Below are 15,014 nucleotides of genomic sequence, written 5' to 3'. Positions count from 1 at the left end.
ATTTTTTTATTTAGAACTTGACTTTGAGAAACGCAGTGAATTCCAGTGTACCTGTACTGAAACGTACCTGTGCAAATGGAAATAAACATTGAACTTTGACCTTGAGTTCTCCTGCATGTGGCCTACATTAGGATTATAACCAGCGCGGGCCTCTTGTTATGCAAGCGAACCTGAACACAAACTAAAGCTCCTCATCCAGAGCAATCAAACTACATCTAGTGTTAACCCTATAAATAACACTAACCTGTCTGGGGAACAATGAGTGTTCTGCTAATGGTTATGAATAAGCCAAATGTGTCACACCCGTGTAATCTGGTCTGAGATCAGTGCTGCTGTCAGATTCAGGTGGAGTCGCGGGTGTGTCGGTATGCTGGTATTTCCACAATAATGTCCACTTAATTGTGTTAAACCGTGTCTCATGTCAACATTCGGCTGATTCGCTGGGTCTACACTACCAGCCAAACGTTTGGAATAATTACAAAAACAAATATAAACTATTTCCAACACTGATAATAATCATACATGTTTCTTAAAGGGTTACTTCAGCGATTAGCATATGGCTTTGTATCAGTAGCAACCCTGGAGTATATTCAAATGATTGTGCTTTGCCCCCTCATATCCCCCTGAGACAAGACATTTATGCATTTTATTTCTGGAAAAATTCCTCCCATGACGCAAATTGACGATATTTGCATCATCTTTGGAAAGTTTGGCCAGAGGCTAAAGACTACAGCCAGCAGAGGGAGCCATTTCCGCATGTTTTACACTCACACATGAGGGATGGAGATCACACTCACAGCTCAGCTCGCAGCTACAGGCACTCATTTAAACGGATGCTGAGCAATGGAAGTGTTTTAACTTCTCAAATTAATTTCTATGAAAGTTAAGCTTCCAAAGGCATGAACTGAAACGTGCCAGACTGAACTCGCGTTGTGAATGCATGCCGTGAATGTCGCGTTTACCTCAGCTCTCATCAGCTCATTTATGACGTTAAATGTAATCTGACTCCTAATCTGAGTCTGCTGTGATACTCACGTGGCGACTCGATCGTTATATTGAACACACACGTTCAGTTTTTAATCGTCACAGTAATCCAGTAGCGGTGGCTGTGGGAGTGGCCTCACAGGGCAGCGAAGCATTCTGGGAATTGTAGTCTTTCATCTCCATGAGACAAAAATACATTTTCTGTCTTTTCTCAGTCTAGAAAGCACCAAATTCAAAAATAATTTCACATTTCTACTACATTGATGACCCAGTTTAGATACAGATTCATCTTCCCAGCGCTGAAGTACTCCTTTAAGCATATTATTTGACTGGAGTAATGATGATAAATGATCACAGGAATAAATTACACTTTACTATACACCAATCAGGCATAAAATTATGACCTAATAATGTGTTAACCCCTGAAGGTGTGCTGTGGTATTGATTGACCTTTATTATCCCGAAGTAAATTTGTCTTGGACACATACAAAACACTGTGTCTGCTGTATAAAAAAAAAATAAAAAAAAAAATACATGACTGTCACTTGTATACACGCACTATACACACACGCACACAATACCTGCAATACATCTACAGACGACAATCAAACAACCAACTGCACATTGCCCTTTAAACTACACACCTAAAATTTAGAATACATCTCAGCGGTAACCTTAATGCTTATTTAAGGCTTTGATAGACAGGGGTACAAGGTATCTGGCACCAAGATGTTAGCAGCAGATCCTTTAAGTCCTGTAAGTTGAGAGGTGGGGCCTCCGTGGATCGGTCTTGTTTGTTCAGCTCATCCCACAGATGCTCGATTGGATTGAGATCTGGGGAATCTGGAGGCTGAGTCGACGCCTCAAACTGGTCGTTGTGCTCCTCAAACCATTCCTGAAGCATTTGTGCTTTGTGTCAGGAGCATTATCCTGCTGGAAGAGCCACAGCCACCAGAATACCGTTTCCATCAAAGGCTGAACATGGTCTCAGCAATGCTTAGGTAGGTGGAGCGTGTCAAAGTAACATCCACATGGATGGAGGACCCAAGGTTTCCCAGCAGAACATTGCCCAAAGCATCACACTGCCTCCGCCGGCTCGCCTTCTTCCCATAGTGCATCCTGGGGGCATGTGTTCCCCAGGTAAGCCACACACACACACACACACCCGGCCATCCACGTGATGTAGAAGAACACGTGATTCCTCAGACCAGGCCACCTTCTTCCATTGCTCCGTGGTCCAGTTCTGATGCTCACGTGCCACTGTTGGTGCTTTCGGCGGGGTCAGGGGTCAGAGGTCACCCTGACTGGTCCATACGCCTCAAACTGAGCTGCTCTGTGTATTCTGACAGCTTTCTATCAGAACCAGCATTAACTTCTGGAGCAGTTTGAGCTCCAGTAGCTCGTCTGTTTGATCGGACCCCACGGGCCAGCCTTCGCTCCCCACGGTCATCAATGAGCCTTGGCCGCCCATGACCCTGTGGCCGGTTCTCCACTGGTCCTTCCTTGGAGCACTTTTGATAGATACTGACCACTGCAGACCGGGAACAGCCCACAAGAGCTGCAGTTTTGGAGATGCTCTGACCCAGTCGTCTAGCCGTCACAATCTGGCCAAACTCGCTCAAATCCTTACGCTTGCCCATTTCTCCTGCTTCACACACATCAACTCTGAGGACAAAATGTTCACTTGCTGCCTAATATATCCCACCCACTAACAGGTGCCGTGATGAAGAGATCATCAGTGTTATTCATAATGTTATGCCGGAGCGGTGTATATTTACATAAAAAACTGCTTTTTTACATTGAAATAATATTTCACTGTATTTTTGATGAAATAAATGCAGCCTTGATAAGCAGAAGAGGATCTTTCACACACACACCTGAATTATTTCATACTTGTCACTGGTAGTGTATGTGGGGAGAATTAAAGGATGGAGGAAACAGAGAGAAAGACTTATTACAGTTATTAACATGTTCTGCCGCTGATTCAGTCAGCCGTGACCTGTGAAAAAAATAATGAGTCTCCAGCGTTCTTGCCGAGTTGCGAAATCAGGATTAGCTGACGTGCCCTCTTATACAAAGCCTGTGTGTGTGTGTGTGTGTGTTTGACTATATTTAAGCTTTAGTCCATATGAACAGTGTTTATGAACACTGAAGGAAATCATATATTGTGTTAAGGGTGCTCCGACCAGAATTTTTGGGGCCGATCACCAATATTATTGATTTCGGAGATTGGTATTGGCCAGTACTGCTTCCAGTGATCGTATCACCGAAATCAATAATACTATTCTTTTTTCAAACATGTATTTTAAGTAGGCCCTTAAACATTTATCAAGATATGAGAGTATCATGATTTCACCACTATTTATTTATTGGCAAGCAACATATTAGAGGTGATTAGCAACGGCTTAGAGCTTAACAAATATAGCTTTCCTGTGTAATAAATATAATAATAATAAAACAGTCTTTATCAACAGAAAGTAATCAGATGTAAAGCAACACAGCATAGTCTTCACTGTATAAATTAAATGTAGATTAATCGTAGGAGGAGTGTAACGATGCATCTTTATCGCGATATAAAAATGTGGCGATGTGTATCGTGGATGTAAACGATATGATTGGCGATATAGAGTTGTTTTATCCTCAACTAGCAGTATTTATAAGGTATCATTCACACAAAAATGTAAACTCTGTCATCATGTGCTCATCCTCGTGTCGTTTAACTTCCAAACACAAATTAAGATATTTTTTATGAAACCTGAGAGATTTCTGTTCCTCCTTTTAACCCTTTTATGCATACCTAAGGTCTTTAGTGACCCGGGACGTCATTCACTCCCCTTCTCCTCCTCCTCATTCATTTTTTAAAGTTAGGCATCAACCTTCTTAGTATTCCTCAATCAATCCATTTTAAACAATATAACAAGAAAAAAAATTATGACTGAATGTGTTTTTCCACTAGTTTCTTGTCAAAATTGTATAGGGTCGCTAACGACCCGAGGTGTGTAAGAGTACGTATATTTTTTTCTGCACATAAATAAATTAATCTATACTGGCAAAATAAGCGCAATTCACCTTTATTCCACAAGGTGGTAATGTCTGATACACAATGACGAAGAGACGTTTCACTCATACACTGCAAAAAAATGCATTTCTTACTTAGTATTTTTGTCTTGTTTCGGGAAAAAATTACTTAAAATTAAAAGAGTTTTATCTTAAAATAAGATAAATAATCTGCCAATGGGGTGAGAAAAATAATCTTGTTTTCTGTTTGGATTAGGATTATTTTTCTCACCCCATTGGCAGATTATTTATCTTATTTTAAGCAAAAACTCTCTTCATTTTGAGTTATTTTTCCCAAAACAAGACAATTACTTTTGCTTGTCTAGTAAATGTTTCTTAATGTAAGATTTTTTAGATATTCAGACTAGAAACGACAAAAATACTAAGTAAGAAAAGCATTTTTTGCAGTGTAGTTACCTCAGACACAAAACGAAACAATCATAATTATAATCTGCAAAATGACAAAATGTTCACTTGCGGCCTAATACATCCCACCCACTAACAGGCGCCGTGATGAAGAGATCAGCAGTGAATCATAATGTTGTGTGTTTTAATTTTGTCACAGTGCTGATCGACTCACTGTTATTCCAGGCTTCGGGTAACATGGAGAGTCTCCGATGATGTCATCCTCGGGCGGAGTGATTCTCAGGAAGTCCAGGTGATCAGGTCTGCTGAGGCGACACAAAGGCTTCTGGGTAATGGAGTCATCCCCGTCCAGCATCCAGATGTCCTCCGGCCGCAGCAGAGAGTTTTCTGCAGGACACACAATCAGATTAAGTCACTGATTTATTGATTACAACGACACGTAGTGCAAAATAGTGTGTGTCCTTGTATCTTTCCTGATATTATTTGTGCCCAAACAGACTCTGAATAAAGCAGGTTTTCTTTCACACTGCAAATTGTTTTTATTCTTACTTAGTATTTTTGTCTTGTCAAACATCTAAAAATTCTTAAAACAAGAAGTATTTACTAGACAAGCAAAAGTAATTGTCTTGTTTTGGGGAAAAATAACTCAAAATGAAGAGAGTTTTTGCTTAAAATAAGATAAATAATCTGCCAATGGGGTGAGAAAAATAATCTTAATTCAAACAGAAAACAAGATTATTATTCTCACCCCATTGGCCGATTATTTATCTTATTTCAAGCAAAAACTCTCTTCATTTTAAGTTATTTTCTCCTAAAACAAGACAATAATTTGTACTTCTCTAGTAAATGTTTCCTAATGTAAGAAATTTTTGATATTTAGACTAGAAACAAGACAAAAATACTGAGTAAGAAGAGCATTTTTTGCAGTGCAGAAACATAATGTACCAGATGGTTCAGCGGTGTGTGTGTGTGTATAAAGGCTATATGTCAGATATAGTGAGCTGTATATTTCACTTCGCCACATACAGCATTGCTCTCTGAAATGAATTTAATGGGTCACTCACAGCAGGAATAAATCAAACAGAGCTGGAGAAGTTGCATCCTAATTCACATGCATTTTCTTGGCAAACCTCGGTATTAAAAACACTATTGATAAGGCGAATGAAGGCAGGCTGCCGTGATTAATCGCGTCTCATTATGATAATGCATGGGCTGCCGGACCTCCAAGCGCTGACTAGACGTCTGGTTCTGTTCCAAACGCAAACTCAGATTGATCGCAGGCGAGGTCCTGCATCTCTTTCAGGCGTATTACTTGGTTTTGGAACAGCTTGCCTGTCTCTATTAGAGAAAGAGTTTAAAGCAAAACTAGGGATGCACCGAATCCAGATTTTTGAGGTTCGGCCGAATCCCGAATCCACTGGTTAAGATTCTGCCGAATCCGAAACCGAATACCGAATCCAACTCCCATCCTCAGTCCATTATCACAGTAAACACATTAATGACATAAACAACGTCCACAGCAGTGTATTTTTAATTTAATTTAAAAAAAGCCAACATTATGCCAGGATGACTGTGCCGTATTGCTGTCTGTAGATTCCTTCATTTCTATCTTCCCGGCAGATGAAAATAGCCTACATTCAAACACATTTATATAAAGTATTTTTAATCAAAACTTAGTATAGTAATAATTATTATTGTCATCATCATCATCTTGGATACGTTTTTTAATTCATGTTTTGCAAAAGCACTCCATACAGCCACTGTCGTGCAAACACTGATGTTTTACACCGATTAAATAAACGTACATTGACATAACATAAACTTACACAAATCCTCAGTTCACCCGTGCTCATATATTATCAGCATCAGTTTTCCGAGAGAAACAGCAGCCGTCCCACTCCGAGAGAAACAGTTCTGTTCAAGACGACGCTATCCCGCATGCAGTAACGTTATCTCAGCTCACCGATTCTCACAGCAAAACTTGTCTCAGTTCAGTGAACTGTTGGAGTTACAACATATACTTCAAGATATTAGTTTATTTCTAGTCTGAGGGACTTTCACTCATGTCAGAAAGTGAGTAACTATAGTAACTCGTGGGATCAGCGCTGATTTGAGACGCGAACCGTTTAGAAGGATTCAGTCCGATTTGGTGAACTGGTTCGACCGGATCACTAAAAAGATCCGGTTAAAAAGAACGATTCGTTCGCGAACTGGACATCCAGCGGCTATTGTTTAGGGTTCTTGCCACCACGAGACAAATCGGCATTGCAAATTGAACATATAGCTCGACTTGAATTGCCTTCTTGTGACTGAAAGTACTGCCAAACAACACATTTTCTGTTCACAAGTTCCATTTTCACTCTCTCACAGCTGACTGCATTCGAACGGTCCACCTAGTAAACACGTTGCCATAATCAACCGCGACATCATCGGTATCGCGTAGTGCAAGCGGGTTCGGTTCGGTGGAAAAAAATTCTAAGATTCGGCAGAAACCGAACCCAGTCAAAAAGCCCAATATTCGGCCGAATCCGAACCCGAATCCTGGATTCGGTGCATCCCTAAGGAAAACTCACACTGCAAAAAATGCTCTTCTTACTCAGTATTTTTGTCGTGTTTTTAGTCAAAATATCTAAAAATTCTTACAATCAGAAACATTTACTAGAGAAGTAATTGTCTTGTTTTGGGGAAAAATAACTCAAAATGAAGAGAGTTTTTGCTTAAAATAAGATAAATAATCTGCCAATGGGGTGAGAAAAATAATCTTGTTTTCTGTTTGAATTAAGATTATTTTTCTCACCCCATTGGCAGATTATTTATCTTATTTTAAGCAAAAACTCTCTTCATTTTGAGTTAGTTTATCCCCAAAACAAAACAATTACTTTTGCTTGTCTAGTAAATACTTCTTATTTTAAGAATTTTTAGTTATTTTGACTAGAAACAAGACAAAAATACAAATTAAGAAAAGCATTTTTTGCAGTGCTTAAAATTTTTTTTACTCTGGCTTTTAACTGTAGCTGATTTGAGCTGTGTCCGGTCTGTTTTGTGTCCTAATTTATGTTTTATATAACTTAGTATCCGCTTGTTAAGTCGTGACGTAAGGAACGCCGTTTCTGGGTCCAATCCTCGACTCGTTTCGCTTGAGAATGGCATCGACGCCCGTTTATGAGCGCTATTTTTCCACAATAAACATCAAACATTTCAAAAAGTTAAACATTTTAAATACTTACAGTCTACACAGCAGTCTCTGTGCTCACAGCGTTACAGACATTAATATTTTAACGATTCATAAAAGATGAATCACAGTCTGGCCATCTGGAATTTTGGTATGGAGAAAAAGGTTATGATTATAACTTTTTTTGTAGTATGAGAGTGTTTGGACCCGGAAGCGCTGCCGGGTGACGTCAGAGTTAATATATATGGTACATGCACTTTTTGATTATAAGTAGATTATACAGCAATGTGTGTCGGTAGTGACTGACAACCATCTTATAATGATAAAAATCCATCAAGTGTTTTTTTTGTATCTCCTTAATATGTTTTCCCCTGTCTGAAATCCAGCCGTTCGATGTGTGACGTCACACGATCAGTCACCGCTCCGGCGACTGTTGAGTGACAGCAGCGTTTCAGCTCAGACCGCCCCCTGAGCGAGCGCAAGATGTCCGCCATTTTGGATACGCTGGAGCAGAATGGCGTCCTAGCGATTGTGGTGTTCTGTTCTTGGGGGTAATAATTACCACAGCAGCCATTTTGATGCTGATATATCTGATATATTGAATTGATACGGTTGAACTTGCACAGATGTGTCCTGAGAGACTCACATTGTCAAACTTTCTCCTGTTGTCTAAGCCAGGGGTTTTCAAACTTTTTGTGTGCGTGGACCACTATTTGTAATCGGACCACCTCATAACACATAATAAAATATGTCTACACACAGTCCTGCCTGAATCAATCTGCACCTCTAAATAGGCTTACTAGCACTTAAACTATAGCTAGTCATCACATCAGTACAACAGGTTAAAGGAAAGTTTACTGCACACAACGGCTGCCACATATTTCATTTATTTATTTACTCAAGCGCCTAATGCTAAATAGCTTTTGCAGTATTTTCTCTTAACCCTGCTTTTCTTAGTTTTTTTATGATGAATCTGGCTCATAGATGCATCCGACTCACTGTCAATCTCTTCATTTTTCTGCTTCTTCAACTTCTGCCTCTGTCTCTTTTCTCTTTAGAGAACCCGTTGCTATCCACGGATAACGGCTGCAATAACGGCACTGAACTTGAACGTCACGGCCGAGTGCCACTCGGCTATTTTAGTAATCACACAATAACGTGACAATTTAATACAATGCCATCCTGTCACAGGCAGCTCGCTCACTCGTAACAGTGTGTTTTAATGGTGCATGTACTTTTAAATAACCATAACTTGCTCAAATTTCAACCAATTTTCAAACTATTTCATTTGTTATAAACGTCAGAGATGTAGTTATGACACTACATACTTATGAATAATTATAACCATGGACTTCGATATTAAAGTAACATTGAACAGAACAGATAGGTGCAATGAATATACACACACACAAGGTATTTATGTTAAATCAATATATAGGCTACTAAAACATTTCTGAGCTAGTTATAGCTTATATATAAGCTATATATATACAGGGAGTGCAGAATTATTAGGCAAGTTGTATTTTTGAGGATTAATTTTATTATTGAACAACAACCATGTTCTCAATGAACACAAAAAACTCATTAATATCAAAGCTGAATATTTTTGGAAGTTTTAGTTTTTAGTTTTAGCTATTTTAGGGGGATATCTGTGTGTGCAGGTGACTATTACTGTGCATAATTATTAGGCTTAACTTAACAAAAAACAAATTTATACCCATTTCAATGATTTATTTTCACCAGTGAAACCAATATAACAATATAACAACATTCACAAATATACATTTCTGACATTCAAAAACTAAACAAAAACAAATCAGTGACCAATATAGCCACCTTTCTTTGCAAGGACACTCAAAAGCCTGCCATCCATGGATTCTGTCAGTGTTTTGATCTGTTCACCATCAACATTGCGTGCAGCAGCAACCACAGCCTCCCAGACACTGTTCAGAGAGGTGGACTGTTTTCTCTCCTTGTAAATCGCACATTTGATGATGGACCACAGGTTCTCAATGGGGTTCAGATCAGGTGAACAAGGAGGCCATATCATTAGATTTTCTTCTTTTATACCCTTTCTTGCCAGCCACGCTGTGGAGTACTTGGACGCGTGTGATGGAGCATTGTCCTGCATGAAAATCATGTTTTTCTTGAAGGATGCAGACTTCTTCCTGTACCACTGCTTGAAGAAGGTGTCTTCCAGAAACTGGCAGTAGGACTGAGAGTTGAGCTTGACTCCATCCTCAACCCGAAAAGGCCCCACAAGCTCATCTTTGATGATACCAGCCCAAACCAGTACTCCACCTCCACCTTGCTGGCGTCTGAGTCGGACTGGAGCTCTCTGCCCTTGACCAATCCAGCCACGGGCCCATCCATCTGGCCCATCAAGACTCACTCTCATTTCATCAGTCCATAAAACCTTAGAAAAATCAGTCTTGAGATATTTCTTGGCCCAGTCTTGACGTTTCAGCTTGTGTGTCTTGTTCAGTGGTGGTCGACTTTCTGCCTTTCTTACCTTGGCCATGTCTCTGAGTATTGCACACCTTGTGCTTTTGGGCACTCCAGTGATGTTGCAGCTCTGAAATATGGCCAAACTGGTGGCAAGGGGCATCTTGGCAGCTGCACGCTTGACTTTTCTCAGTTCACGGGCAGTTATTTTGCGCCTTGGTTTTTCCACACGCTTCTTGCGACCCTGTTGACTATTTTGAATGAAACGCTTGATTGTTCGATGATCACGCTTCAGAAGCTTGGCTATTTTAAGACTGCTGCATCCCTCTGCAATATATCTCACTATTTTTGACTTTTCTGAGCCTGTCAAGTCCTTCTTTTGACCCATTTTGCCAAAGGAAAGGAAGTTGCCTAATAATTATGCACACCTGATATAGGGTGTTGATGTCATTAGACCACGCCCCTTCTCATTACAGAGATGCACATCACCTAATATGCTTAACTGGTAGTAGGCTTTCCAGCCTATACAGCTTGGAGTAAGACAACATGCATAACGAGGATGATGTGGTCAAAATACTCATTTGCCTAATAATTCTGCACTCCCTGTATATATATATATATATATATATATATATATATATATATATATATATTACACTTTATAATAAGAATATCACTGTTATAATAAAATAATTTGTATTTTTTTTAAATTAACAAAAAAAACATGCAAACTAAGTTTATTTTAACTTCAAAAACGCAATTTACTAGGATTTCCCCCCTACATTTCACTGTGCCTATTTCAGAGATCACTTTCCCACCTAATTTTGCCTACCATCAAATGCCTTCCCTCTTTAGAAAGCTGAGACCCTGTAGCTTCTCAGGAAACAAGCAGAATAATTGTGTGAAGTAGTGGCACAGAGTTATAGCGGCTAGAATATTGTTTTTTTAAACAAGCTGCAAGAATAAGTCGTTTATCGAAACGAAAAGCTGCAATTTCAACGTGTTAAAGCATCCAGATTTGTAGCCATGTTAATAACGTTTGTAAGAAACCCAACCATTTGTATAAATCCGTCAAGATTTCAACGAGATAAGAGTATTTATGTTCGTACAGATCACTCATCTTACATCAGGTTCCACAGAGCCCGACAGAAAGCTTGCCTGTGAAAAGATGGCTGCCGGTGATGACGATAAGATATCTAGCCTTTATTATGGATATCTATGCTCAAAGCCCCCACAGAACAGAGGGGCGGGGTGAGCAAAGCTCATTAGCATAAAAGGCACATGCACAGAAACGGCATGCTGAAAACAGAGCTGTTTTTCACCAGGTTAAATGAGTGATTTCTTAGAATCCTAAATAGAATTTTTAATTAAAGTATATTACAATGTTTTAATTTAGACACTAAATAATCATATTAACTTATTAACTATTAGAACTGCCTCTACATTGCACGAGTTTAAAGCAAAACTCAAAACCTTTTTTTTTTTACTCTGGCTTTTAACTGTAGCTGATTTAAGCTGTGTCCGGTCTGTTTTGTGTCCTAATTTATGTTTTATATGGTGCTATATTTTTGCTGATACTTGATATAATGTACAGCACCTTGGTCAACAATTGTTGTTTTAATGGTGCTATATAAATAAAGCTGAGTTGAGTTGAGTCATGAAATTAAGATGCACGTCCTTTCCATCTTCAGCAGCGCTTCTGTCATCAATACTAAAAGCCTGAGTAAAAGCAGGACTGTTTTCACACTGGAGATTAGGTCCGTCTGTGTGAACTCATTATAGAGATTAAACAGCTCCACCATCTGGACAACAACAACTAGTGCTTGGTAATAAAATATAGTTCCCCCGACCCGTCGAGGCATGGACTCCACTAGACCCCTGAAGGTGCGCTGTGGTATCAGGCAGCAAGATGTTAGCAGCAGATCCTTTAAGTCCTGTAAGTTGCGAGGAGGATCGGACGTGTTTGTTCAGCTCATCCCACAGATGCTCGATTGGATTGAGATCTGGGGAATCTGGAGGCCGAGTCGACGCCTCAAACTGGTTGTTGTGCTCCTCAAACCATTCCTGAAGCATTTGTGCTTTGTGTCAGGAGCATTATCCTGCTGGAAGAGCCACAGCCACCAGAATACCGTTTCCATCAAAGGCTGAACATGGTCTCAGCAATGCTTAGGTAGGTGGAGCGTGTCAAAGTAACATCCACATGGATGGAGGACCCAAGGTTTCCCAGCAGAACATTGGCCAAAGCATCACACTGCCTCCGCCGGCTCGCCTTCTTCCCATAGTGCATCCTGGGGCCATGTGTTCCTCAGGTAAGCCACACACACACACACACACACACACACACACACACACACACACACACACACACGGCCATCCACGTGATGTAGAAGAACACGTGATTCCTCAGACCAGGCCAGGGGCGCTGATAGAAATTTTTAACTGGGGAGGACCAAGCTGTCGGCAAATGATTTAAACTAAATTTGTTATTTGCCGTAATTTGGGCTAATGATTGGGCTGTTATTTGACTTGTATGCCAATCACCCTAACATAAGAATAACTAAAAATGTGAAATTTAAGAGTTAAGAGTTTAAATTTCATAATTTTTTTAGTTTGTTGCAATTTACATTTAATTACAGGTGACCGTCTTAGTAAATTACTCATTGAGTCGATTCGTTGAAACGGTTGATTCACTCAAGAATGATTCAGTCGTTTACGAACAGGTCACTGAATCTTTGATTCAACCGATTCATTCAAAAAGCTGAATCATTAATTAACACGCTGTTTGTAACGCTTTGACCCAGATAACTCGTTGAATCATGAAAAATAAAGTGTGAATGCGAAAAAAAGAGTCTATTTCACACGTTTATTGGCAGGTACAGATACGCGCCTCCTCATACATGAGGTACTCGCTCTTATATAGCGTCACAAATAAAAGTCAACAAATCAAACATTACAAGAATTCAGAGCAAGATGTATCATCTACCGTGGCTCTTGTCACTCTGAAGATACCGCCCTTCTACGTCACCAGCGTTGTGCGCGTTATAAGTCAAGTGATCAGTCTCTTAAAGGGGCCACTGCACAATAATAGGGACTTTAAACAACAGCCACTGATGGAACGGCAACGGCGTTCTGGCGTGCTATTGCGCATGCGCGACTTTAACTGCTACTTCGTGACGTTCTACTGTAACCGTCTACTACGGGAGAACAGCTGATTTGCCGTAGTCATTAATACGTGACAGATTAGATAAGTAAATATAGTTATGTGGCATTTTAATAGTATCTGTTTATAATTTAATGCCAAAAGCAACCATTTCCTTGCTTTTTAAATTACATGTTTCTTTATATTTGGTCAAATTATGTTAAATGCACCATTACGCCGTCTCTTTATTGTTGCTTAGTGATTTTTGCATTCTTTGGCTACGGCAGTTAAAAGTTTATTTCCGGTCGCTGTTGCCGTTCCATCAGTGGCTGTTGCTTAAAGTCCCTAATGTGATGCATGCAAAAACATAGGTTTTGGTCGTTACATGTTGCTGCGAGATGCGTTTTAATTCTGCTGTGATCTTTGGAACTTTTTCACTGCTGAAATAAAGCAAAAACAGTCGATATTGCATCTAAAATGTAAGTGACTAATTTTAATTCATTGTTTATGGATCTGTTATTTAAAATTAGTGTAATTTTCAGACATGATGTTATTCAGGAAAACAGCACTCTTGGTGGTGTGATGGTGCGACTGTCTCATGTTATAAATATATATAAATAAAAACTCCACATTTGAAAATTTTCACCGCAGTATGTTAACGGAGTTTCTCTGCAAGTACACACACACGCAGAGAGAGAGAGAGGGAGAGAGTAAACGTCGGTGGCATTGTGTGTTTATTGACAACAGAACAGCGTGTAGTGAGAACGTGGGTACAAAGTAATAATGACCGGTAGATTATTATTGTGTGTCACCGTGGACCAGGCCACCTTCTTCCATTGCTCCGTGGTCAAAGTGTTAACTTGCTGCTTGCTCCATCTAACAGTAGGGGTGCAACGGACCACCGCAGTTGATCCGTGATCCGAACGGATCACGATCCATGGTTCGGCACGCACGTGACCCGCGGATCTATTGCGTTTTTTTTTATTAAAGTTTTTTTTTTAAACTTGTGGATTAATCTTAATTGTTTAGCGATCGCAGAGTAAAAGGCCGTTGCATATGCCGATATTACAAGTAATTTTGTTCCTTTAAACTCGATGCCGAGTTTCAGGGAAAGTTCAAACAGCAGTCGTTCACGTGAAGGCATCATTAGTCAACAAATGGCTAGCGAAGGCGCAGAAACACCTGAAAAGCCTCCTGCATCATTCACATCGCGTGAGAGCATCGTTTGGCTTCCCCGTGAAACATAATGATGACGGAAGAAGGGTAGTGGACAAAACTGTATCAGTACGTAGGTAACGTTATTGTGGCAGCATGAGAAAGCCGTGGCAATACATCGAGCATGGCTATCTGAAGCACACCTGCTGATGCCTGCCTAGTCTGTTTGCAGTGCGTGTTTTTTCCGTACCATGTTAACAGATTACAGTTTTCACACTGCACACAGCGTCGGTCCGTCAGTGCGAAGTGCAGCCGCGATCGTTTCTGCACCGAGTCTGATTTGCTGTGCTGAACGCGCTGAATTAAAGTGATAGCGCGCTGTCTGCTTTAAAACAGACATTGATGCGAAAATCTAGTAATTTCCCCACATATAATGTAAAGTGTAGGCTACTCTGTTTCAAAGTCAACACATGGCTTTTTGCCTTGGGTAAAGCAAGAAAAATGGCATTTAGATTAAGGTAAACAAATGAAATAATGAGAGCACTCCTTTCTTGGAGAAAAAAAAAATCTTTATGACCTGCAGGATTTCTTTAAAAAAGATTACAAAAATAAAGAAAAAACCTGTTTCTAAGGTACTAGGCTACATACATCTAAAGTAATGAATTGAACATTGTTTAAATGTAGTGTGTTTAAACA

General features: G+C 39.8%; 1 protein-coding gene across 3 annotated transcripts in view; it reads right to left on the bottom strand.

Annotated features, from left to right (window-relative positions):
• The window catches only part of LOC137090871 (formin), a 126,771-nt gene that overhangs the window by 97,277 nt on the left and 14,480 nt on the right, over window positions 1-15,014 (bottom strand). For all 3 annotated transcript variants that reach the window (XM_067454847.1, XM_067454850.1, XM_067454849.1), the window contains exon 4: window positions 4,622-4,794. In XM_067454847.1, coding sequence (XP_067310948.1) covers window positions 4,622-4,794 — 173 coding nt within the window. The remainder of the gene's footprint in view (window positions 1-4,621; window positions 4,795-15,014) is intronic.

Source organism: Pseudorasbora parva, chromosome 10, assembly GCF_024679245.1.
Source record: "Pseudorasbora parva isolate DD20220531a chromosome 10, ASM2467924v1, whole genome shotgun sequence".
Classification (NCBI taxonomy): Eukaryota; Metazoa; Chordata; class Actinopteri; order Cypriniformes; family Gobionidae; genus Pseudorasbora; species Pseudorasbora parva.
This window is presented reverse-complemented; position numbering and strand designations above follow the sequence as displayed.